General features: G+C 39.8%; 1 protein-coding gene across 1 annotated transcript in view; it reads left to right on the top strand.

The window, feature by feature from the left end:
- Nucleotides 1-10,680, top strand: part of tmem198a (transmembrane protein 198a) — a 75,112-nt gene extending 64,432 nt beyond the window's left edge. Inside the window, exons 6-7 of the mRNA XM_064976972.1 lie at nt 6,749-7,047; nt 9,740-10,680. Of these exons, the coding sequence (XP_064833044.1) occupies nt 6,749-7,047; nt 9,740-9,895 (455 nt within the window). The 3' untranslated portion in view covers nt 9,896-10,680. The remainder of the gene's footprint in view (nt 1-6,748; nt 7,048-9,739) is intronic.
- The last annotated feature ends 15,266 nt before the right edge of the window (nt 10,681-25,946 follow it).

Consider the following 25,946-nt stretch of genomic DNA (forward strand, 5'->3'; position numbering starts at 1 on the left):
AAGCAACGAGATGCAGAGAGAGGGTAGGGGGGCAGAGAGAAGCAACGAGATGCAGAGAGGGTGGGGGGCAGAGAGAAGCAACGAGATGCAGAGAGAGGGTAGGGGGCAGAGAGAAGCAACGAGATGCAGAGAGGGTAGGGGGCAGAGAGAAGCAACGAGATGCAGAGAGAGGGTAGGGGGCAGAGAGAAGCAACGAGATGCAGAGAGGGGTAGGGGGCAGAGAGAAGCAACGAGATGCAGAGAGGGTAGGGGGCAGAGAGAAGCAACGAGATGCAGAGAGAGGGTGGGGGGCAGAGAGAAGCAACGAGATGCAGAGAGAGGGTGGGGGGCAGAGAGAAGCAACGAGATGCAGAGAGAGGGTAGGGGGCAGAGAGAAGCAACGAGATGCAGAGAGGGTAGGGGGCAGAGAGAAGCAACGAGATGCAGAGAGAGGGTAGGGGGCAGAGAGAAGCAACGAGATGCAGAGAGAGGGTGGGGGACAGAGAGAAGCAACGAGATGCAGAGAGAGGGACGAGGAAGGGCAGGAGGGGAAATCCATTAAGTGCATACGCTAACAGATGTTGCCTCTACCTCTCTGACAGATGCTGTCTAGGCACACAAAAAAAGAGAGGTCCCCAGGTGTGACACAAATTATCCTGCTACTGCTGCTGGTAATGAACAGGGAACAGTATTATTCGTCCTGCTGCTGGTAATGAACAGGAAACAGTATTATTAGTCCTGCTGCTGGTAATGAACAGGAAACAGTATTATTCATCCTGCTGCTGGTAATGAACAGGAAACAGTATTATTCGTCCTGCTGCTGGTAATGAACAGGAAACAGTATTATTAGTCCTGCTGCTGCTGGTAATGAACAGGAAACAGTATTATTCGTCCTGCTGCTGGTAATGAACAGGAAACAGTATTATTCGTCCTGCTGCTGGTAATGAACAGGAAACAGTATTACTAGTCCTGCTGCTGGTAATGAACAGGAAACAGTATTACTAGTCCTGCTGCTGGTAATGAACAGGAAACAGTATTATTCGTCCTGCTGCTGGTAATGAACAGGAAACAGTATTACTAGTCCTGCTGCTGGTAATGAACAGGAAACAGTATTACTAGTCCTGCTGCTGGTAATGAACAGGAAACAGTATTATTAGTCCTGCTGCTGCTGGTAATGAACAGGAAACAGTATTATTCGTCCTGCTGCTGGTAATGAACAGGAAACAGTATTACTAGTCCTGCTGCTGGTAATGAACAGGAAACAGTATTACTAGTCCTGCTGCTGCTGGTAATGAACAGGAAACAGTATTATTCGTCCTGCTGCTGGTAATGAACAGGAAACAGTATTATTCATCCTGCTGCTGGTAATGAACAGGAAACAGTATTACTAGTCCTGCTGCTGGTAATGAACAGGAAACAGTATTACTAGTCCTGCTGCTGGTAATGAACAGGAAACAGTATTATTCGTCCTGCTGCTGGTAATGAACAGGAAACAGTATTACTAGTCCTGCTGCTGGTAATGAACAGGAAACAGTATTATTGGTCCTGCTGCTGGTAATGAACAGGAAACAGTATTACTAGTCCTGCTGCTGGTAATGAACAGGAAACAGTATTATTCGTCCTGCTGCTGGTAATGAACAGGAAACAGTATTATTAGTCCTGCTGCTGGTAATGAACAGGAAACAGTATTATTCGTCCTGCTGCTGGTAATGAACAGGAAACAGTATTATTCATCCTGCTGCTGGTAATGAACAGGAAACAGTATTATTAGTCCTGCTGCTGGTAATGAACAGGAAACAGTATTATTCGTCCTGCTGCTGGTAATGAACAGGAAACAGTATTATTCATCCTGCTGCTGGTAATGAACAGGAAACAGTATTACTAGTCCTGCTGCTGGTAATGAACAGGAAACAGTATTACTAGTCCTGCTGCTGGTAATGAACAGGAAACAGTATTACTAGTCCTGCTGCTGGTAATGAACAGGAAACAGTATTATTGGTCCTGCTGCTGGTAATGAACAGGAAACAGTATTACTAGTCCTGCTGCTGGTAATGAACAGGAAACAGTATTATTCGTCCTGCTGCTGGTAATGAACAGGAAACAGTATTATTAGTCCTGCTGCTGGTAATGAACAGGAAACAGTATTATTCGTCCTGCTGCTGGTAATGAACAGGAAACAGTATTATTCATCCTGCTGCTGGTAATGAACAGGAAACAGTATTATTAGTCCTGCTGCTGGTAATGAACAGGAAACAGTATTATTAGTCCTGCTGCTGCTGGTAATGAACAGGAAACAGTATTATTCGTCCTGCTGCTGGTAATGAACAGGAAACAGTATTATTCGTCCTGCTGCTGGTAATGAACAGGAAACAGTATTATTCGTCCTGCTGCTGGTAATGAACAGGAAACAGTATTATTAGTCCTGCTGCTGCTGGTAATGAACAGGAAACAGTATTATTCGTCCTGCTGCTGGTAATGAACAGGAAACAGTATTATTCGTCCTGCTGCTGGTAATGAACAGGAAACAGTATTACTAGTCCTGCTGCTGGTAATGAACAGGAAACAGTATTACTAGTCCTGCTGCTGGTAATGAACAGGAAACAGTATTATTCGTCCTGCTGCTGGTAATGAACAGGAAACAGTATTACTAGTCCTGCTGCTGGTAATGAACAGGAAACAGTATTACTAGTCCTGCTGCTGGTAATGAACAGGAAACAGTATTATTAGTCCTGCTGCTGCTGGTAATGAACAGGAAACAGTATTATTCGTCCTGCTGCTGGTAATGAACAGGAAACAGTATTACTAGTCCTGCTGCTGGTAATGAACAGGAAACAGTATTACTAGTCCTGCTGCTGCTGGTAATGAACAGGAAACAGTATTATTCGTCCTGCTGCTGGTAATGAACAGGAAACAGTATTATTCATCCTGCTGCTGGTAATGAACAGGAAACAGTATTATTAGTCCTGCTGCTGGTAATGAACAGGAAACAGTATTACTAGTCCTGCTGCTGGTAATGAACAGGAAACAGTATTATTCGTCCTGCTGCTGGTAATGAACAGGAAACAGTATTACTAGTCCTGCTGCTGGTAATGAACAGGAAACAGTATTATTGGTCCTGCTGCTGGTAATGAACAGGAAACAGTATTACTAGTCCTGCTGCTGGTAATGAACAGGAAACAGTATTATTCGTCCTGCTGCTGGTAATGAACAGGAAACAGTATTATTCATCCTGCTGCTGGTAATGAACAGGAAACAGTATTATTCATCCTGCTGCTGGTAATGAACAGGAAACAGTATTATTCATCCTGCTGCTGGTAATGAACAGGAAACAGTATTATTAGTCCTGCTGCTGGTAATGAACAGGAAACAGTATTATTAGTCCTGCTGCTGGTAATGAACAGGAAACAGTATTATTCGTCCTGCTGCTGGTAATGAACAGGAAACAGTATTATTCATCCTGCTGCTGGTAATGAACAGGAAACAGTATTATTAGTCCTGCTGCTGGTAATGAACAGGAAACAGTATTATTCGTCCTGCTGCTGGTAATGAACAGGAAACAGTATTATTCATCCTGCTGCTGGTAATGAACAGGAAACAGTATTACTAGTCCTGCTGCTGGTAATGAACAGGAAACAGTATTACTAGTCCTGCTGCTGGTAATGAACAGGAAACAGTATTACTAGTCCTGCTGCTGGTAATGAACAGGAAACAGTATTATTGGTCCTGCTGCTGGTAATGAACAGGAAACAGTATTACTAGTCCTGCTGCTGGTAATGAACAGGAAACAGTATTATTCGTCCTGCTGCTGGTAATGAACAGGAAACAGTATTATTAGTCCTGCTGCTGGTAATGAACAGGAAACAGTATTATTCGTCCTGCTGCTGGTAATGAACAGGAAACAGTATTATTCATCCTGCTGCTGGTAATGAACAGGAAACAGTATTATTAGTCCTGCTGCTGGTAATGAACAGGAAACAGTATTATTAGTCCTGCTGCTGCTGGTAATGAACAGGAAACAGTATTATTCGTCCTGCTGCTGGTAATGAACAGGAAACAGTATTATTCGTCCTGCTGCTGGTAATGAACAGGAAACAGTATTACTAGTCCTGCTGCTGGTAATGAACAGGAAACAGTATTATTCGTCCTGCTGCTGGTAATGAACAGGAAACAGTATTACTAGTCCTGCTGCTGGTAATGAACAGGAAACAGTATTACTAGTCCTGCTGCTGCTGGTAATGAACAGGAAACAGTATTATTCGTCCTGCTGCTGGTAATGAACAGGAAACAGTATTATTCATCCTGCTGCTGGTAATGAACAGGAAACAGTATTACTAGTCCTGCTGCTGGTAATGAACAGGAAACAGTATTACTAGTCCTGCTGCTGGTAATGAACAGGAAACAGTATTATTCGTCCTGCTGCTGGTAATGAACAGGAAACAGTATTATTCGTCCTGCTGCTGGTAATGAACAGGAAACAGTATTATTCATCCTGCTGCTGGTAATGAACAGGAAACAGTATTATTAGTCCTGCTGCTGCTGGTAATGAACAGGAAACAGTATTATTCGTCCTGCTGCTGGTAATGAACAGGAAACAGTATTATTCGTCCTGCTGCTGGTAATGAACAGGAAACAGTATTATTCGTCCTGCTGCTGGTAATGAACAGGAAACAGTATTACTAGTCCTGCTGCTGGTAATGAACAGGAAACAGTATTATTCATCCTGCTGCTGGTAATGAACAGGAAACAGTATTATTCGTCCTGCTGCTGGTAATGAACAGGAAACAGTATTATTAGTCCTGCTGCTGGTAATGAACAGGAAACAGTATTACTAGTCCTGCTGCTGGTAATGAACAGGAAACAGTATTACTAGTCCTGCTGCTGGTAATGAACAGGAAACAGTATTATTTGTCCTGCTGCTGGTAATGAACAGGAAACAGTATTATTCGTCCTGCTGCTGGTAATGAACAGGAAACAGTATTATTCGTCCTGCTGCTGGTAATGAACAGGAAACAGTATTATTCGTCCTGCTGCTGGTAATGAACAGGAAACAGTATTACTAGTCCTGCTGCTGGTAATGAACAGGAAACAGTTTTACTAGTCCTGCTGCTGCTGGTAATGAACAGGAAACAGTATTATTCGTCCTGCTGCTGGTAATGAACAGGAAACAGTATTATTCGTCCTGCTGCTGGTAATGAACAGGAAACAGTATTATTCGTCCTGCTGCTGGTAATGAACAGGAAACAGTATTATTAGTCCTGCTGCTGGTAATGAACAGGAAACACTATTATTCGTCCTGCTGCTGGTAATGAACAGGAAACAGTATTATTCATCCTGCTGCTGGTAATGAACAGGAAACAGTATTATTCGTCCTGCTGCTGCTGGTAATGAACAGGAAACAGTATTATTCGTCCTGCTGCTGGTAATGAACAGGAAACAGTATTATTCGTCCTGCTGCTGGTAATGAACAGGAAACAGTATTATTCGTCCTGCTGCTGGTAATGAACAGGAAACAGTATTATTCGTCCTGCTGCTGGTAATGAACAGGAAACATTATTATTCGTCCTGCTGCTGGTAATGAACAGGAAACAGTATTACTAGTCCTGCTGCCTGCATAGGGGAGTGTGTTAACACATTTTAGGATTATCTTTGTGGAATCCCCGTTCTGAGTGTAGTTGTTTGAAATAGGGCATGTTTGATGACAATGTTTGGAGCAGGCTCGTGCTCTCTATTGCTCTTTCTCCCGCTGTTTTTTTTCTCATTGTCTCTTATCCTATCCTACTGTCTCTCTCTTTCCCTCCCTTTGTCTACCCCTCTCCACTCTTACTCTTCTATTTTCCTCCCCCTCCTTTTTTTCATCCTCTGCTGTGCTCTCTCCCTCCCTCTGTCTCCCCTCTCCACTCTTACTCTATTTCCCTCCCCCTCTTTCTCTCTTCCTCTCCTGCTCTCTCTCCCTCCCCCTCTGTTCTCTCCTCTCCTTCTCTCTCCCTCCCCCTCTTTTCTCTCATCCTGTCCTACTCTCTCTCCCTCCCCCTCTTTTCTCTCATCCTGTCCTACTCTCTCTCCCTCCCCCTCTTTTCTCTCATCCTGTCCTGCTCTCTCTCCCTCCCCCTCTTTTCTCTCGCCTTCTCCTACTCTCTCTCCCTCCCCCTCTGTTCTCTCGCCCTCTCCTACTCTCTCTCCCTCCCCCTCTTTTCTCTCATCCTCTCCCGCTCTCTCTCCCTCCCCCTCTTTTCTCTCATCCTGTCCTGCTCTCTCTCCCTCCCCCTCTTTTCTCTCATCCTCTCCCGCTCTCTCTCCCTCCCCCTCTTTTCTCTCATCCTCTCCCGCTCTCTCTCCCTCCCCCTCTTTTCTCTCATCCTGTCCTGCTCTCTCTCCCTCCCCCTCTTTTCTCTCACCCTCTCCTGCTCTCTCTCCCTCCCCCTCTTTTCTCTCATCCTCTCCCGCTCTCTCTCCCTCCCCCTCTTTTCTCTCATCCTGTCCTACTCTCTCTCCCTCCCCCTCTTTTCTCTCATCCTCTCCCGCTCTCTCTCCCTCCCCCTCTTTTCTCTCATCCTGTCCTGCTCTCTCTCCCTCCCCCTCTTTTCTCTCACCCTCTCCTGCTCTCTCTCCCTCCCCCTCTTTTCTCTCATCCTGTCCTGCTCTCTCTCCCTCCCCCTCTTTTCTCTCGCCTTCTCCCGCTCTCTCTCCCTCCCCCTCTTTTCTCTCATCCTGTCCTGCTCTCTCTCCCTCCCCCTCTTTTCTCTCGTCCTCTCCTGCTCTCTCTCTCCAGTGGTTCTCAGTCGACAGCAGCGGAGGGTCCAGTTGATGAGGATCCACCAGAAGGAAGAGAGGATGCAGAAAGAAGTGAGGAAGAAGAAGAAGAGACAGAAGCAACAAAAGCAGAAGCAGCCGGAGCAGCTCCAGCATCAGCAGTACCACCGCCCTCCTCCACCTACTTACCCTCCTCCTACCGCCGCCACCACCGCCGCCACCACCACCACCACCAACAAACCCCTCCTCCCTGAGCCTATCACCTACCACAGGAAACCAAACCCCATTCGACGCTTCGATGGGGACGTGCTGTCCCCTGTAAGACCCTCTTTCTTTCTCTGTCAGTGTGTCTCCCTGGACTATGTTTATTGTTATTTCTAATGTTTTGGCATCCGCCATAGAAATGGTTAGAAAGAATTAGATGAAGCTCCGGTAATATGGACAACTATTGAAAGATAGCTGATCTGCGTTTTTCTACATTGTAATGGACACGGTGCAACCTTCGGTGGGTAGGCTGCTGGCAGGCGTCGGCTGCGGTACAGCAGAGCCAAGTCAGCCGGTTGTCATGGTTATCACCGGGGAAGTCAAATGACAGGCTACAATGACTTTGTTTATGATTATGCACACCACAAATTACATGTAACTATTCCTTTCTTTCATTTTCTTTTCTGGATTGACACAACAGTTAAACCAATCAACACGTGCGACCAATCAAAACGTGCGACCAATCAAAACGTGCGACCAATCAAAACGTGCGACCAATCAAAACGTGCGACCAACCAAAACGTGCGACCAACCAAAACGTTAGACCAACCAAAACGTGCGACCAACCAAAACGTGCGACCAATCAAAACGTGCGACCAATCAAAACGTGCGACCAATCAAAACGTACGACCAATCAAAACGTGCGACCAACCAAAACGTTAGACCAACCAAAACGTGCGACCAACCAAAACGTTAGACCAACCAAAACGTTAGACCAACCAAAACGTTAGACCAACCAAAACGTTAGACCAACCAAAACGTACGACCAACCAAAACGTGCGACCAACCAAAACGTACGACCAATCAAAACGTGCGACTAATCAAAACGTGCGACCAACCAAAACGTGCGACCAACCAAAACGTTAGACCAACCAAAACGTTAGACCAACCAAAACGTTAGACCAACCAAAACGTTAGACCAACCAAAACGCATTTGACCAACCAAAACGCGTGCGACCAATCAAAACGCATTAGACCAATCAAAACGTATAGACCAATCAAAACGTACGACCAATCAAAACGTCATGACCAATCAAAACGTCGCGACCAACCAAAACGCATACAACCAATCAAAACGTACGACCAATCAAAACGTACGACCAATCAAAACGTGCGACCAATCAAAACGTACGACCAATCAAAACGTGCGACCAATCAAAACGTTAGACCAATCAAAACGTGCGACCAACCAAAACGTGCGACCAATTAAAACGTTAGACCAACCAAAACGTTAGACCAACCAAAACGTGAGACCAACCAAAACGTTAGACCAACCAAAACGTGCGACCAACCAAAACGTGCGACCAACCAAAACGTTAGACCAACCAAAACGTTAGACCAACCAAAACGTTAGACCAACCAAAACGTTAGACCAACCAAAACGTGCGACCAATCAAAACGTTAGACCAATCAAAACGTTAGACCAATCAAAACGTTAGACCAAATCAAAACGTTAGACCAACCAAAACGTGCGACCAACCAAAACGTTAGACCAACCAAAACGTTAGACCAACCAAAACGTTAGACCAACCAAAACGTTAGACCAATCAAAACGTTAGACCAACCAAAACGTTAGACCAACCAAAACGTGCGACCAACCAAAACGTTAGACCAACCAAAACGTTAGACCAACCAAAACGTTAGACCAACCAAAACGTTAGACCAATCAAAACGTTAGACCAACCAAAACGTTAGACCAATCAAAACGTTAGACCAATCAAAACGTTAGACCAATCAAAGCAGTGGAACTGTGTACAGTGTCTCAGACCCCTTGGATTTATTTACATTTTATTGTGTTACAAAGAAGGATTAACAACAAGGATTTCAACAATTTACACAAAATTCCTCATCATGTCAAAGTGGATTATTCTTTTTTTATAAACATAAAATGTATAATGAGTAATGAGTAATTTTATATTGTATTGTATTCTATTACACCCTCTTAATTAACATATCTCACATATCCCTTGGCCATTAGTACCCCCCTACTAATGGACAACTAAAATAAAAACGATTTTACTGTGGAGATTCAACAGTAGTGCACTACTATGGGTCCTGGTCAACAGTAGTGCACTACTATGGGTCCTGGTCAACAGTAGTGCACTACTTTGGGTCCTAGTCAACAGTAGTGCACTACTATGGGACCTGGTCAACAGTAGTGCACTACTATGGGTCCTGGTTAACAGTAGTGCCCTACTATGGGTCCTGGTCAACAGTAGTGCACTACTTTGGGTCCTGGTCAACAGTAGTGCACTACTATGGGTCCTGGTCAACAGTAGTGCACTACTTTGGGTCCTAGTCAACAGTAGTGCACTACTATGGGTCCTAGTCAACAGTAGTGCACTACTATGGGACCTGGTCAACAGTAGTGCACTACTATGGGTCCTAGTCAACAGTAGTGCACTACTATGGGTCCTGGTCAACAGTAGTGCACTACTATGGGTCCTGGTTAACAGTAGTGCCCTACTATGGGTCCTAGTCAACAGTAGTGCACTACTTTGGGTCCTAGTCAACAGTAGTGCACTACTATGGGACCTGGTCAACAGTATATAGAAAATACGGTACCTTTTTGGACACAACCACGTCTATGTCTGTCTCACTACAGATGTAGGATCTTAATTTGACCTATATTGTCACAGCAGAATAATCTTCATCACTGTCTGTGTCTTGTGTCTCTGGACATCTGGAGTAATCGTTCACTCTCTCTCTCTCTACCCTCTCCTTCTCCCTCCCCTTCCCTCCTTAGAGTTACATCGCTAGTTTCCGGGACAGACAGGTGGACAGACGGGATTACCCTCACCACAGCAGGCCGATCGCCAGGCACCACATGGCTGACCGAGACTACGACTGTGGATCCCAAGTACCCCTGACCGCCCCCAATGGACCGGCTGTACGAGTTTGACATTGACAATATCCTCTACATCCGTGACAGTGCTCCTACTGGCTTGGAGTGGTACTGTTGGTCCTTTTCCTTGTCCAGTGAAGGTCTCCAGTGTCCAGATTGAGATTGACCTTTGAACCCTGGACTGACTTATTCTGAGAGAGAGGGGGGGGGTGTATAGAAATGAAAGGCTTTTTGATGTCTTCCATTGTCCTCTCTTCCATTCCGTCCTTTAGTCTGTGGTTTACATGGGGCCGTGGGAACATATAAACCCTGCTGTGGTTCCCTTCGTCTCAGCTCTTAAAAGACATCTATTTTTGGAGCGTTACAATTTCCCCTGAACATGTATTCGCAATACCTGCATAGGGTCTTAAAGGTGTGGAAGGACATTTTAACAGTAAGATATCAACTTCCCTGGAAATATGTCACAGTTGAACAGTTGAAATACAGTTTTTTTTTCTCCTACTGTGTGATATGTGGGCTAGTGTTGATGTGTTGTGTGTCTAATATCATTGTACTGTGTCTGTGTGTGTGTGTCTACTGCCCACAGTCCATTATTAGCCCTCTCTTTTAATCTGCTCATCTTCAACATGGCTAAGAGATGTTACCTTTAAATCTACTGTATTATTCAAAGAAACCTGCTATGGCTTCGATGTTGCCTTTACTGGCCTTGTGGGGGACATGGAGTAGAAATCACCTGCTATTTCTCTCCTCCCCCTTCTCTCCTCCCTCCCCCTTCTCCTCTCCCCTCGCCTCCCCCTTCTCCTCTCCTCTCCCCTTCTCTTCTCCTCTCCTCTCCTCTCCTCTACCCCTTCTCCTCTCCTCTCCCCCTCCCCTCCTCCCCCTTCTCCTCTCCCTCCCCCTTCCCCTCTCCTCTCCCCTCCCTCTCCCCCTTCTCCTCTCTCCTCCCCCTTCTCTCCCTCCCTCCCCCTTCTCCTCTCCCCCTCCCCCTTCTCCTCTCCTCTCCCCCTTCTCTTCTCCTCTCCTCTCCTCTCCTCTACCCCTTCTCCTCTCCTCTCCCCCTCCTCTCCCCTTCTCCTCTCTCCTCCCCCTTCTCCTCTCCTCTCCCTTCCCTCTCCCCCTTCCCTCTCTCCCTCCCCCTTCTCCTCTCCTCTCCCCCCTCCTCTCCCCCTCCCCCCCTTCTCCTCTCTCCTCCCCCTTCTCCTCTCCTCTCCCCTCCTCTCCCCTTCTCTTCTCCTCTCTCCTCCCCCTTCTCCTCTCTCCTCCCCTCCTCTCACCTTCTCCCTCTCCTCTCCTCTCTCCTCCCCCTTCTCCCCTCCCCCTTCTCCCCTCCCCCTCCCCCCTTCTCCTCTCCCCTCCCCCTTCTCCTCTCCCCTCATCTCCCCCTTCTCTCCTCCCCCCCTCCCCCTTCTCCCCTCCTCTCCCCCTTCTCCCCTCCCCCCTTCTCCTCTCCCCCCTTCTCCCCTCCTCTCCCCCTTCTCCCCTCCTCTCCCCCTTCTCCACTCCCCCTTCTCTTCTCCCCTCCCCTCCTCTCCCCCTTCTTCTCTCCACTTCCCTCCTCTCCCCCTTCTCCTCTCCCCTCCTCTCCCCCTTCTCCTCTCATCCTCTTCTCCTCTCCCCTCCTCTTCTCCTTCCCTCTCCCCTCCTCTCCCCTCTCCCCCTTCTCCTCTGCTCTCCGCCTTCTCCTCTCCCTCTTCTCTTCTCACCTCCTCCCTCCCCCTTCTCCTTTCCTCTCCTACTCTCCCCCTTCTCCTCCCCTCCCCCTTCTCCTATCCTCTCCTACTCTCCCCATTCTCCCCCCCTCCCCCTTCTCCTATCCTCTCCTACTCTCCCCCTTCTCCTCCCCTCCCCCTTCTCCTTTCCTCTCCTACTCTCCCCCTTCTCCTCCCATCCCCCTTCTCCTTTCCTCTCCTACTCTCCCCCTTCTCCTCCCTTCCCCCTTCTCCTTTCCTCTCCTACTCTCCCCATTCTCCTTTCCTCCTCTCCCTCTTCTCTTCTCCTCCCCTCCCCCTTCTATCTCCTCCCTCCCCCTTCTCCTCCCTTCCCCCTTCTCCTTTCCTCTCCTACTCTCCCCCTACTCCTCCCCTCCCCTTCTCCTATCCTCTCCTACTCTCCCCCTTCTCCTCCCCTCCCCCTTCTCCTTTCCTCTCCTACTCTCCCCCTTCTCCTCCCTTCCCCCTCCTCCTCTCATCCCCTCTTCTCTTCTGTTGTTGTAATGTATTTACCTCTACAGTCCCACGAAACTGCAGTACAATAAGAAAATAACATCACACGTCCGTTAGACACATTTTGTGCTGCGACGGAAAACAAGGACTGTGAAGAGTCCATGTGGGGATATTATAGAGCATGTGATAATGTCTCCCTCTGTGTCAGGTACAGCACTATATCAGGTACAGCAAATGAAGGGGTGGAGCCCATTTCAACGTCTACGTGAAGTCAAAAGCTCATTTCAACATCTACATGAAGGGAAAAGCTCATTTCAACATCTACATGAAGGGAAAAGCTAATTTCAACATCTACATGAAGGGAAAAGCTAATTTCAACTCCTACATGAAGGGGGGAGCTCATTTCATCGTCCACATGAAGGGTGGGGGGGGGGCTCATTTCAAAGTCTACATGACTGTACTGAAAGCTTTCCCTCGACACTGTTCTTTCCTGTGATCGAGTGTGAAATGGTAATGTTTTGTGTTGGTGGTTCGTAAAGATGTGACTGAATACATGCAGGAGCTAACAAAGAGAAGATTATATATATATATAATAGTGTCCTGAGGATTATTTCTGAACAGGGATCCATCGTCCTTTTGCCTGTGTTTGTTTTTGCGAGTTTTTATATTCCACTAACCAGACGCTTTTCTCCAAAGCGTGGGAAGCGCGAATACGTTTTACGTACTGGCGGCCCCGGCGGGAATCAAACCCATGACCTTAGGTATTGCAAGCTCGGAGCCGCTGAGCCACACACAGGGATGCTGTGTTGTGTGTTTATTACAGATATTACTAATGTGTTGTACATATTATTAAATGGGCAGACGTCAATAGATGTTTTGGGGCAGGGCTCAATGGACCCGTTCTTCCTGTTTCCTCCCGTCTCAGGAGATAGTTTCCTGAATGTGACTTCCTCTCGGTTGGAGGGGGTGAGGTGGGGCTTGGGGGGGGGGGGACACAGCGCTATGGGTGAAGGACCAGACATTGGCGAGTTACTTTGACTCTCTATCCTCCTTTCTGTTTTTTTTTTTGTTACATAGTGAATAAGGGCTTGAGGGTTTGGAACAGTTTTCTCTTCCTGTTGTGATGTGACCGTCAGAATCCTTTTTAATGTCTTTGTAAATACTGTACATGTTTTTGATTGTTGTGTTAAAATATATATATGTATATATATATATATATATATAATGTTGTGTGTTCTTGATAATTATTGTCAGAATTAGTAGTTTAATTGATTTAATGCTCTGATTTATCCTTTTCTATCAGTATAATTACATACTGTACGTTGGCCGCGATTCAAGGAGTGTTGTAGCGCCGCATACTATAACAGATTGTAAAAAAAAAAAAAGGTAATTTTCCGCGGACATTTTCAAAGTTTTACCATGAACACGCTCACCGCTAATGTCCCTGGGAAAAATGTCTGGCTGTAGAGCGCCGTTGCTGCTCTTTATGAGCCAACATGATTATATGACTTGTACTTTTCTCTTACGTACTGACTAGTCAGCTGTGGGTTTCCATGGCTGATATTCAAATGATACACTATTCTCTATATAGGGGCACTACTTTTGATTGAGGCCCATAAGTGCATTACTTTTGAATTAGGGCTCATAGGGCCCATAGGGCTCTGGTCAAAAGTAATGCACTATATAGAGAATAGGGTGCCATTTGGGATGTAATGCATGAGTTAAAGATCTGATTAAATCATTTTTGATAAGTACCTTACTGGGATTCTTTTCAATCAAAAAGGTACAAAATGAAAGAAAACTTGCTCCTTAGCAAAGAGCAATTTCTCAAGTAAGAATTTTGCTAGGATTGTCTGGGAGTGGTCTGAGTGGGGAGGGGAAAACTGAAAACTAGCTGTTATTGGCAGAGAGGTTTGGAACTCTCTTTTTTATTGGTCTATTCACTCATTTACCGCCTGGTGATGTCACCAGGCAGGCCAAAAGTCCATCCAAAAACAGTCAGATATTTGATGCGGTCTCTTCAAACAGCTCTTACGCTAAAAGGGCATTACAGTATTGTTCAAACCTCACTAGTGCGTAAATTATATATAAAACACACGGAAAAATCACATTTTTGACTGCACTGGGCCTTTAAAGCATTATTCTGTCATGTGTGTAAAAGGGGCGTTAAACAAAAGACCTGAGTCTTGTAGCTTTGTTATTGTTGTTAATATTCAAATTATTATTGAGCATGTATTTGTATGAACCTGGATATGATAAATATTGTGATTCCAAAGATGTTGACTATGCTATTTATTACTGCAATTTGTCTATTATTTCAACTAATTACAGTAACTACTGTACATATTCTACAATAACAACATTAATATATAGAGTAATTTACAGTAACTGCTATACATATTCTACAGTAACAACATTAATATATATATAGTAATTTACAGTAACTACTGTACATATTCTACAGTAACAACATGAATATATATATAGTAATTTACAGTAACTACATATTCTACAGTCACCAAGGCTTCTTGAAGTGCACGGCTTATATATATTAGATCAGAGATCCACTGGTTTTGCTTCTGGACCCAAATTGAGCCGGGTTGTCTCAGTCTCGTCCGAATATCCACAAATACGGTTTAAGACCACAAAATCAACCACATCCACTAAAGCTTATATTGAAAATACCGTGATTTGAAGATAAAAAAAACAAATTCAGAGATAAAACTTACAAAAAAAAAGAATGTGGTTCATTATCATCTTTGCAGTTCAGACTAGAGTATTTAAAAACATGCACTTTTTCACGGTCCTTCGAGCTGGATAGGAATACTGTGCTCAGAGGATTTTATACAATGCGAGAGAGTAATTTACAGTAACTACATATCCTACAGTAACAACATGAATATATATATAGTAATTTAGAGTAACTACATATTCTACAGTAACAACATGAATATATATATATAGTAATTTAGAGAAACTACATATCCTACAGTAACAACATGAATATATATATATAGTAATTTACAGTAACTACACATTCTACAGTAACAGCTTGAATATATATAGTAATTTACGGTAGCTAGATATTCTACAGTAATTACTTTAATATAATCAAGCATTGTTTATGCATGTCTTGTTTACAAATGTGAGATGTGACAGGCCATACCTGCAGGGGATGGACATTATAAATGTATATTATAATGGTAGAGACTGTGTATGTAATGTAATGTAGTGAATATAATGTAATGTAGTGTATATAATGTATTGTAGTGTATATAATGTAATGTAGTGTATGTAATGTAATGTATTGTATATAATGTAATGTATGTAATGTAGTGTATATAATGTAATATAGTGTATATAATATATGTCATGTAGTGTATGTAATGTAGTGTATGTAACGTAGTGTATATAATGTAATGTAGTGTATGTAATGTAATGTAGTGAATATAATGTAATGTAGTGTATATAATGTATTGTAGTGTATATAATGTAATGTAGTGTATATAATGTATTGTAGTGTATATAATGTAATGTAGTGTATATAATATAATGTAGTGTATATAATGTATTGTAGTGTATATAATGTAATGTAGTGTATGTAATGTAATGTAGTGTATATAATGTAATGTCTGTAATGTAGTGTATATAATGTAATGTAGTGTATATAATATATGTAATGTAGTGTATATAATGTAATGTATTGTATGTAATGTAATGTAGTGTATATAATGTAATGTAGTGTATATAATGTATTGTAGTGTATATAATGTAATGTAGTGTATGTAATGTAATGTAGTGTATATAATGTAATGTATGTAATGTAGTGTATATAATGTAATGTAGTGTATATAATATATGTAATGTAGTGTATATAATGTAATGTATTGTATGTAATGTAATGTAGTGTATATAATGTAATGTATTGTATATAATGTAATGTAGTGTATGTAATGTAATATAGTGTATGTAATGTAATGTAGTGTATATAATGTAATGTAGTGTATATAATATATGTAATGTAGTGTATGTAATGTAATGTAGTGTATATAATGTAATGTAGTGTATATAATGTAATGTAGTGTATATAATATATGTAATGTAGTGTATGTAATGTAGTGTATGTAATGTAGTGTATATAATGTAATGTATGTAATGTAGTGTTTATAATGTAATGTAGTGTATATAATATATGTAATGTAGTGTATGTAATGTAATGTAGTGTATATAATGTAATGTAGTGTATATAATATATGTAATGTAGTGTATATAATGTAATGTATTGTATGTAATGTAATGTAGTGTATATAATGTAATGTATTGTATATAATGTAATGTAGTGTATGTAATGTAATATAGTGTATGTAATGTAATGTAGTGTATATAATGTAATGTATGTAATGTAGTGTATATAATGTAATGTAGTGTATATAATATATGTAATGTAGTGTATGTAATGTAATGTAGTGTATATAATGTAATGTAGTGTATATAATATATGTAATGTAGTGTATATAATGTAATGTATTGTATGTAATGTAATGTAGTGTATATAATGTAATGTATTGTATATAATGTAATGTAGTGTATATAATATATGTAATGTAGTGTATATAATGTAATGTATTGTATGTAATGTAATGTAATGTATTGTATATAATGTAATGTAGTGTATGTAATGTAATGTAGTGTATATAATGTATTGTAGTGTATATAATGTAATGTAGTGTATGTAATGTAATGTAGTGTATATAATGTAATGTATGTAATGTAGTGTATATAATGTAATGTAGTGTATATAATATATGTAATGTAGTGTATGTAATGTAGTGTATATAATGTAATGTAGTGTATGTAATGTAATGTAGTGAATATAATGTAATGTAGTGTATATAATGTATTGTAGTGTATATAATGTAATGTAGTGTATATAATGTATTGTAGTGTATATAATGTAATGTAGTGTATGTAATGTAATGTAGTGTATATAATGTAATGTATGTAATGTAGTGTATATAATGTAATGTAGTCTATATAATATATGTAATGTAGTGTATGTAATGTAATGTAGTGTATATAATGTAATGTAGTGTATATAATATATGTAATGTAGTGTATATAATGTAATGTATGTAATGTAGTGTGTATAATGTAATGTAGTGTATATAATATATGTAATGTAGTGTATATAATGTAATGTATTGTATGTAATGTAATGTATTGTATATAATGTAATGTAGTGTATGTAATTTAATATAGTGTATATAATATATGTAATGTAGTGTATGTAATGTAATGTAGTGTATATAATGTAATGTAGTGTATATAATATATGTAATGTAGTGTATATAATATATGTAATGTAGTGTATATAATGTAATGTATGTAATGTAGTGTATATATTTATTTTATTTTATTTTACATGGCAAGTCAGTTAAGAACAAATTCTTAATTTCAATGACATCCTAGGAACGACAGATTTTGTACCTTGTCAGCTCGGGGATTTGAACTTGCAACCTTGCTGTTATGAGTCCAATGCTCTAACCACTAGGCTACCCTGCCACCCCATATAATGTAGTGTATGTAATGTAGTGTATATAATGTAATGTAGTGTATGTAATGTAATGTATTGTATGTAATGTAATGTAGTGTATGTAATGTAATGTAGTGTATATAATGTAATGTAGTGTATGTAATGTAATATAATGTAATGTATTGTAATGTAGTGTATGTAATGTATTGTATATAATGTAATGGAGTGTATATAATGTAATGTAGTGTATATAATGTAATGTAGTGTATGTAATGTAATGTAGTATATATAATGTAATGTAGTGTAGTGTATGTAATGTATTGTATATAATGTAATGTAGTGTATATAATGTAATGTATTGTATGTAATGTAATGTATTGTATATAATGTAATGTATTATATGTAATGTAATGTATGTAATGTAATGTAGTGTATATAATCTAATGTATTGTATATAATGTAATGTACTGTATATAATGTAATGTACTGTATATAGTGTAATGTAGTGTATATAATGTAATGTAGTGTATATAATGTAATGTAGTGTATATAATTTAATGTAGTGTATATAATGTAATGTATTGTATATAATGTAATGTAGTGTATATAATTTAATGTAGTGTATATAATGTAATGTATTGTATGTAGTGTAGTGTATATAATGTAATGTAGTGTATATAATGTAATGTAGTGTATGTAATGTAATGTAATGTCGTGTTTGTAATGTATTGTATGTAATGTAGTGTATATAATGTAATGTATTGTATATAATGTAATGTAGTGTATGTAATGTAATGTAGTGTATGTAATGTACTGTACTGTATGTAATTTAATGTAGTGTATATAATGTAATGTAGTGTATATAATGTAATGTAGTGTATATAATGTAATGTAGTGTATATAATGTACTGTATGTAATGTAATGTAGTGTATATAATGTAATATAGTGTATGTATTGTAATGTAGTGTATATAATGTAATGTAATGTATTGTATGTAATGTAGTGTATATAATGTAATGTAGTGTATGTAATGTAATGTAGTATATATAATGTAATGTAGTGTAGTGTATGTAATGTATTGTATATAATGTAATGTAGTGTATATAATGTAATGTATTGTATGTAATGTAATGTATTGTATATAATGTAATGTATTATATGTAATGTAATGTATGTAATGTAATGTAGTGTATATAATCTAATGTATTGTATATAATGTAATGTACTGTATATAATGTAATGTACTGTATATAGTGTAATGTAGTGTATATAATGTAATGTAGTGTATATAATGTAATGTAGTGTATATAATTTAATGTAGTGTATATAATGTAATGTATTGTATATAATGTAATGTAGTGTATATAATTTAATGTATTGTATATAATGTAATGTATTGTATGTAGTGTAGTGTATATAATGTAATGAAGTGTATATAATGTAATGTAGTGTATGTAATGTAATGTAATGTCGTGTTTGTAATGTATTGTATGTAATGTAGTGTATATAATGTAATGTATTGTATATAATGTAATGTAGTGTATATAATGTAATGTAGTGTATGTAATGTACTGTACTGTATGTAATTTAATGTAGTGTATATAATGTAATGTAGTGTATATAATGTAATGTAGTGTATATAATGCAATGTAGTGTATTAATGTAATGTAGTGTATATAATGTAATGTAGTGTATATAATGTACTTTACTGTATGTAATGTAGTGTATGTAATGTAGTGTATGTAATGTATATAATGTAACGTAGTGTATATAATGTAATGTAGTGTATATAATGTAATGTAGTGTATGTAATGTAATGTAATGTCGTGTTTGTAATGTATTGTATGTAATGTAGTGTATATAATGTAATGTAGTGTAATGTACTGTATATAATGTAATGTAGTGTATATAATGTAATGTAGTGTATGTAATGTAATGTAGTATATATAATGTAATGTAGTGTAGTGTATGTAATGTATTGTATATAATGTAATGTAGTGTATATAATGTAATGTATTGTATGTAATGTAATGTATTGTATATAATGTAATGTATTATATGTAATGTAATGTATGTAATGTAATGTAGTGTATATAATCTAATGTATTGTATATAATGTAATGTACTGTATATAATGTAATGTACTGTATATAGTGTAATGTAGTGTATATAATGTAATGTAGTGTATATAATGTAATGTAGTGTATATAATTTAATGTAGTGTATATAATGTAATGTATTGTATATAATGTAATGTAGTGTATATAATTTAATGTATTGTATATAATGTAATGTATTGTATGTAGTGTAGTGTATATAATGTAATGAAGTGTATATAATGTAATGTAGTGTATGTAATGTAATGTAATGTCGTGTTTGTAATGTATTGTATGTAATGTAGTGTATATAATGTAATGTATTGTATATAATGTAATGTAGTGTATATAATGTAATGTAGTGTATGTAATGTACTGTACTGTATGTAATTTAATGTAGTGTATATAATGTAATGTAGTGTATATAATGTAATGTAGTGTATATAATGCAATGTAGTGTATTAATGTAATGTAGTGTATATAATGTAATGTAGTGTATATAATGTACTTTACTGTATGTAATGTAGTGTATGTAATGTAGTGTATGTAATGTATATAATGTAACGTAGTGTATATAATGTAATGTAGTGTATATAATGTAATGTAGTGTATATAATGTAATGTAGTGTATGTAATGTAATGTAATGTCGTGTTTGTAATGTATTGTATGTAATGTAGTGTATATAATGTAATGTAGTGTAATGTACTGTATATAATGTAATGTAGTGTATATAATGTAATGTAGTGTATGTAATGTAGTGTATGTAATGTAACGTAGTGTATGTAATGTAATGTATTGTATGTAATGTAGTGTATATAATGTAATGTACTGTATGTAATGTAGTGTATATAATGTAATGTAGTGTATGTAATGTAATGTATTGTATGTAATGTAGTGAATATAATGTAATGTAGTGTATGTAATGTAATGTAGTGTATATAATGTAGTGTATATAATGTAATGTAGTGTATATAACGTAGTGTATATAATGTAATGTAGTGTATGTAATGTAATGTAGTGTATATAACGTAGTGTATATAATGTAATGTAGTGTATGTAATGTAGTGTATATAATGTAATGAAGTGTATGTAATGTAATGTCGTGTATATAATGTAATGTAGTGTATATAATGTAATGTAGTGTATATAATGTAATGTAGTGTTTATAATGTAATGTAGTGTATGTAATGCAGTGTATGTAATGTAATGTAGTGTATATAATGTAATGTAGTATATATAATGTAATGTAGTATATGTAATGTAATGTACACTACCGTTCAAATGTGTTGGGTCACGTAGAAATGTCCTTGTTTTTGAAAGAAAAGCACATTTTTCGTCCATTAAAATAACATCAAATTGATCAGAAATACAGTGTCGACATTGTTAATGTTGTAAATGACTATTGTAGCTGGAAACGGCTGATTTTTATTGGAATATCTACATTGGCGTACAGAGGCCCATTATCAGCAACCATCACTCCTGTGTTCCAATGGCACGTTGTGTTAGCTAATCCAAGTTTATTGTAAAAGGCTAATTGATCATTAGAAAACCCTTTTGCAATTATGTTAGCACAGCTGAAAACTCTTGTTCTGATTAAAGAAGCAATCAAACTGGCCTTCTTTAGACCAGTTGAGTATCTGATGCATCAGTGGGTTCGATTAAAGGCTCAAAATGGCCAAAAACAAAGAGCTTTCTTCTGAAACTCGTCAGTCATGTCACGTGAGCTCCCTCTCCGGCCTCCAGGTTGCCAGGCTGCTCGTTAGGACGCACACCTGTCACCATCGTTACGCACACCTTCGCGTCATCAGACTCGTCATCAGACTCATCAGACGCGCACCTGTCAGACTCACCTGGACTCCATCACTTCCCTGATTACCTTTCCTATATAAGTCACTCCATTTGGTTCCTTCCCCAGGGGTTATTGCTTCTGTTTCTGTTTCCTGTCTGTGCGTTGTTCGTGTTTCTTGTTTGGTTCATTTGTTTATTCAATTATGCACTCCCTGAAATTGCTTCCCGACTCCCAGTGCACTCGTCCATCTATTCTTGTTCTGAGAAATGAAGGCTATTCCATGCGAGAAATTGCCAGGATACTGAAGATCTCATACAACGATGTGTACTACTCCCTTCACAGAACAGAGAAAACTTTCTCTAACCAGAATAGAAAGAGGAGTGGGAGGCCCCGGTGCACAACTAAGCAAGAGGACAAGTACATTAGAGTGTCTAGTTTAAGAAACAGACGCCTCACAAGTCCTCAACTGGCAGCTTCATTAAATTGTACCCGCAAAACACCAGTCTCAACGTCAACAGTGAAGAGGCGACTCTGGGATGCTGGCCTTCTCGGCAGAGTTGCAGAGAAAAAGCCATATCTCAGACTGGCCAATAAAAACAAAAGATTAAGATGGGCAAAAGAACACAGACACGGGACAGAGGAACTCTGCCTAGAAGGCCAGCAACCCGGAGTCGCCTCTTCACTGTTAATGTTGAGTTCCTCTGTCCAGTGCCTGTGTTCTTTTGACCATCTTAATCTTTTAATAAGACTCTTAAGATTTTATTGGTTAAAACTGACTATAAATTGAAGGACCCCATCTTTACAGCACAGTGACTCTCACTCTCTCTTTCTCTCTCTCTCTCTCTCTCTCTCTCTCTCTCTCTGTCTCTCTCTCTCTGTCCCTGTCTCTATCTCTCTCTCTCTCTCTGTCTCTGTATCTGTCTCTCTCTCTCTCTGTCTCTCTGTCTCTGTCTCTATCTCTGTCTCTGTCTCTGTCTCTCTCTCTCTGTCTCTATTTGCTGTCTTTGTTCAGTGTTAATTAATTCTGTCAAGCAGATCGCTCGTAGCCTGGTCCCAGATCTGTTCGTGCTGTCTAGCAATCTCCTTTGGTCATTGTACAAACAGTTCTGCGACCAGGCTAGATCAGTCCATATCAGAGCATTAAAGGTCTTCATCATACTAATAGACCTCTCAATTCATAACAGTGCTGATCTGCAACGCTGCATCAGGACAGACAGACAGTCAGAGACAGCAGCAGCAGCAGACGTGATAGGGAAAGATTGCTGAGATATCACTGTCTGTCACACGGAGCTGCTTCTAACCAACAGGAAAGACAGTTGGGTGGGGAGAGAGAGTGGGGTGGAGAAGGGAGGTGGGGAGAGAGAGTGGGGTGGAGAAGGAAGGTGGGGAATGTGGGTGGGGAGAGAGAGTGGGGTGGGGAAGGGAGGTGGGGAGAGAGAGTGGGGTGTGGAAGGGAGGTGGGGAATGTGGGTGGGGAGAGAGAGTGGGGTGGGGAAGGGAGGTGGGGAGAGAGAGTGGGGTGGAGAAGGGAGGTGGGGAGAGAGTGGGGTGGAGAAGGGAGGTGGGGAGAGAGTGGGGTGGAGAAGGAAGGTGGGGAATGTGGGTGGGGAGAGAGAGTGGGATGGAGAAGGGAGGTGGGGAGAGAGAGTGGGGTGTGGAAGGGAGGTGGGGAATGTGGGTGGGGAGAGAGAGTGGGGTGGGGAAGGGAGGTGGGGAGAGAGAGTGGGGTGGAGAAGGGAGGTGGGGAGAGAGTGGGGTGGAGAAGGGAGGTGGGGAATGTGGGTGGGGAGAGAGAGTGGGGTGGGGAAGGGAGGTGGGGAGAGAGAGTGGGGTGTGGAAGGGAGGTGGGGAATGTGGGTGGGGAGAGAGAGTGGGGTGGGGAAGGGAGGTGGGGAGAGAGTGGGGTGGAGAAGGGAGGTGGGGAGAGAGTGGGGTGGAGAAGGGAGGTGGGGAGAGAGTGGGGTGGAGAAGGAAGGTGGGGAATGTGGGTGGGGAGAGAGAGTGGGGTGGGGAAGGGAGGTGGGGAGAGAGAGTGGGGTGGAGAAGGGAGGTGGGGAGAGAGTGGGGTGGAGAAGAGAGGTGGGGAGAGAGAGGGGTGGAAAAGGGAGGTGGAGAGAGAGAGGAAGGTGGAGAAGGGAGGTGGGGAGAGAGGAAGGTGGAGAAGGGAGGTGCGGAGAGAGATGGGGTGAAGAAGGGAGGTGGGGAGAGAGGGAGGGGTGGAGAAGGGAGGTGGGGAGAGAGAGGAAGGTGGAGAAGGGAGGTGGGTGGAGAAGGGAGGTGGGGAGAGAGATGGGGTGGAGAAGGGAGGTGGGGAGAGAGTGGAAGGTGGAGAAGGGAGCTGGGGGGAAGACGGAAATTACATTTTAGACTTTGTCTTAATGTATGTGTTTTATAGTAGTGAATACTCCTGTTATTATGAAGACTTGTATTACCTCCTGTTATTATGAAGACTAGTATTACCTCCTGTTATTATGAAGACTAGTATTACCTCCTGTTATTATGAAGACTAGTATTACCTCCTCCTGTTATTATGAAGACTAGTATTACCTCCTGTTATTATGAAGACTAGTATTACCTCCTCCTGTTATTATGAAGACTAGTATTACCTCCTGTTATTATGAAGACTAGTATTACCTCCTGTTATTATGAAGACTAGTATTACCTCCTGTTATTATGAAGACTAGTATTACCTCCTGTTATTATGAAGACTAGTATTACCTCCTGTTATTATGAAGACTAGTATTACCTCCTGTTATTATGAAGACTAGTATTACCTCCTGTTATTATGAAGACTAGTATTACCTCCTCTAGTATTACCTCCTGTTATTATGAAGACTAGTATTACCTCCTGTTATTATGAAGACTAGTATTACCTCCTGTTATTATGAAGACTAGTATTACCTGAAGACTAGTATTACTCCTGTTATTATGAAGACTAGTATTATTATGAAGACTAGTATTACCTCCTGTTATTATGAAGACTAGTATTACCTCCTGTTATTATGAAGACTAGTATTACCTCCTCCTGTTATTATGAAGACTAGTATTACCTCCTGTTATTATGAAGACTAGTATTACCTCCTGTTATTATGAAGACTAGTATTACCTCCTGTTATTATGAAGACTAGTATTACCTCCTCCTGTTATTATGAAGACTAGTATTACCTCCTGTTATTATGAAGACTAGTATTACCTCCTGTTATTATGAAGACTAGTATTACCTCCTCCTGTTATTATGAAGACTAGTATTACCTCCTGTTATTATGAAGACTAGTATTACCTCCTGTTATTATGAAGACTAGTATTACCTCCTGTTATTATGAAGACTAGTATTACCTCCTGTTATTATGAAGACTAGTATTACCTCCTGTTATTATGAAGACTAGTATTACCTCCTGTTATTATGAAGACTAGTATTACCTCCTGTTATTATGAAGACTAGTATTACCTCCTGTTATTATGAAGACTAGTATTACCTCCTGTTATTATGAAGACTAGTATTACCTCCTGTTATTATGAAGACTAGTATTACCTCCTGTTATTATGAAGACTAGTATTACCTCCTGTTATTATGAAGACTAGTATTACCTCCTCCTGTTATTATGAAGACTAGTATTACCTCCTGTTATTATGAAGACTAGTATTACCTCCTGTTATTATGAAGACTAGTATTACCTCCTGTTATTATGAAGACTAGTATTCCTGTTATTATGAAGACTAGTATTACCTCCTGTTATTATGAAGACTAGTATTACCTCCTGTTATTATGAAGACTAGTATTACCTCCTGTTATTATGAAGACTAGTATTACCTCCTCCTGTTATTATGAAGACTAGTATTACCTCCTCCTGTTATTATGAAGACTAGTATTACCTCCTGTTATTATGAAGACTAGTATTACCTCCTGTTATTATGAAGACTAGTATTACCTCCTGTTATTATGAAGACTAGTATTACCTCCTGTTATTATGAAGACTAGTATTACCTCCTCCTGTTATTATGAAGACTAGTATTACCTCCTCCTGTTATTATGAAGACTAGTATTACCTCCTGTTATTATGAAGACTAGTATTACCTCCTCCTGTTATTATGAAGACTAGTATTACCTCCTGTTATTATGAAGACTAGTATTACCTCCTCCTGTTATTATGAAGACTAGTATTACCTCCTGTTATTATGAAGACTAGTATTACCTCCTGTTATTATGAAGACTAGTATTACCTCCTCCTGTTATTATGAAGACTAGTATTACCTCCTGTTATTATGAAGACTAGTATTACCTCCTCCCTCCTGTTATTATGAAGACTAGTATTACCTCCTGTTATTATGAAGACTAGTATTACTCTCCTCCTGTTATTATGAAGACTAGTATTACCTCCTGTTATTATGAAGACTAGTATTACCTCCTGTTAAGAAGACTAGTATTACCTCCTGTTATTATGAAGACTAGTATTACCTCCTGTTATTATGAAGACTAGTATTACCTCCTCCTGTTATTATGAAGACTAGTATTACCTCCTGTTATT

This window comes from Oncorhynchus masou, chromosome 10, assembly GCF_036934945.1.
Source record: "Oncorhynchus masou masou isolate Uvic2021 chromosome 10, UVic_Omas_1.1, whole genome shotgun sequence".
NCBI classification, from domain to species: Eukaryota; Metazoa; Chordata; class Actinopteri; order Salmoniformes; family Salmonidae; genus Oncorhynchus; species Oncorhynchus masou.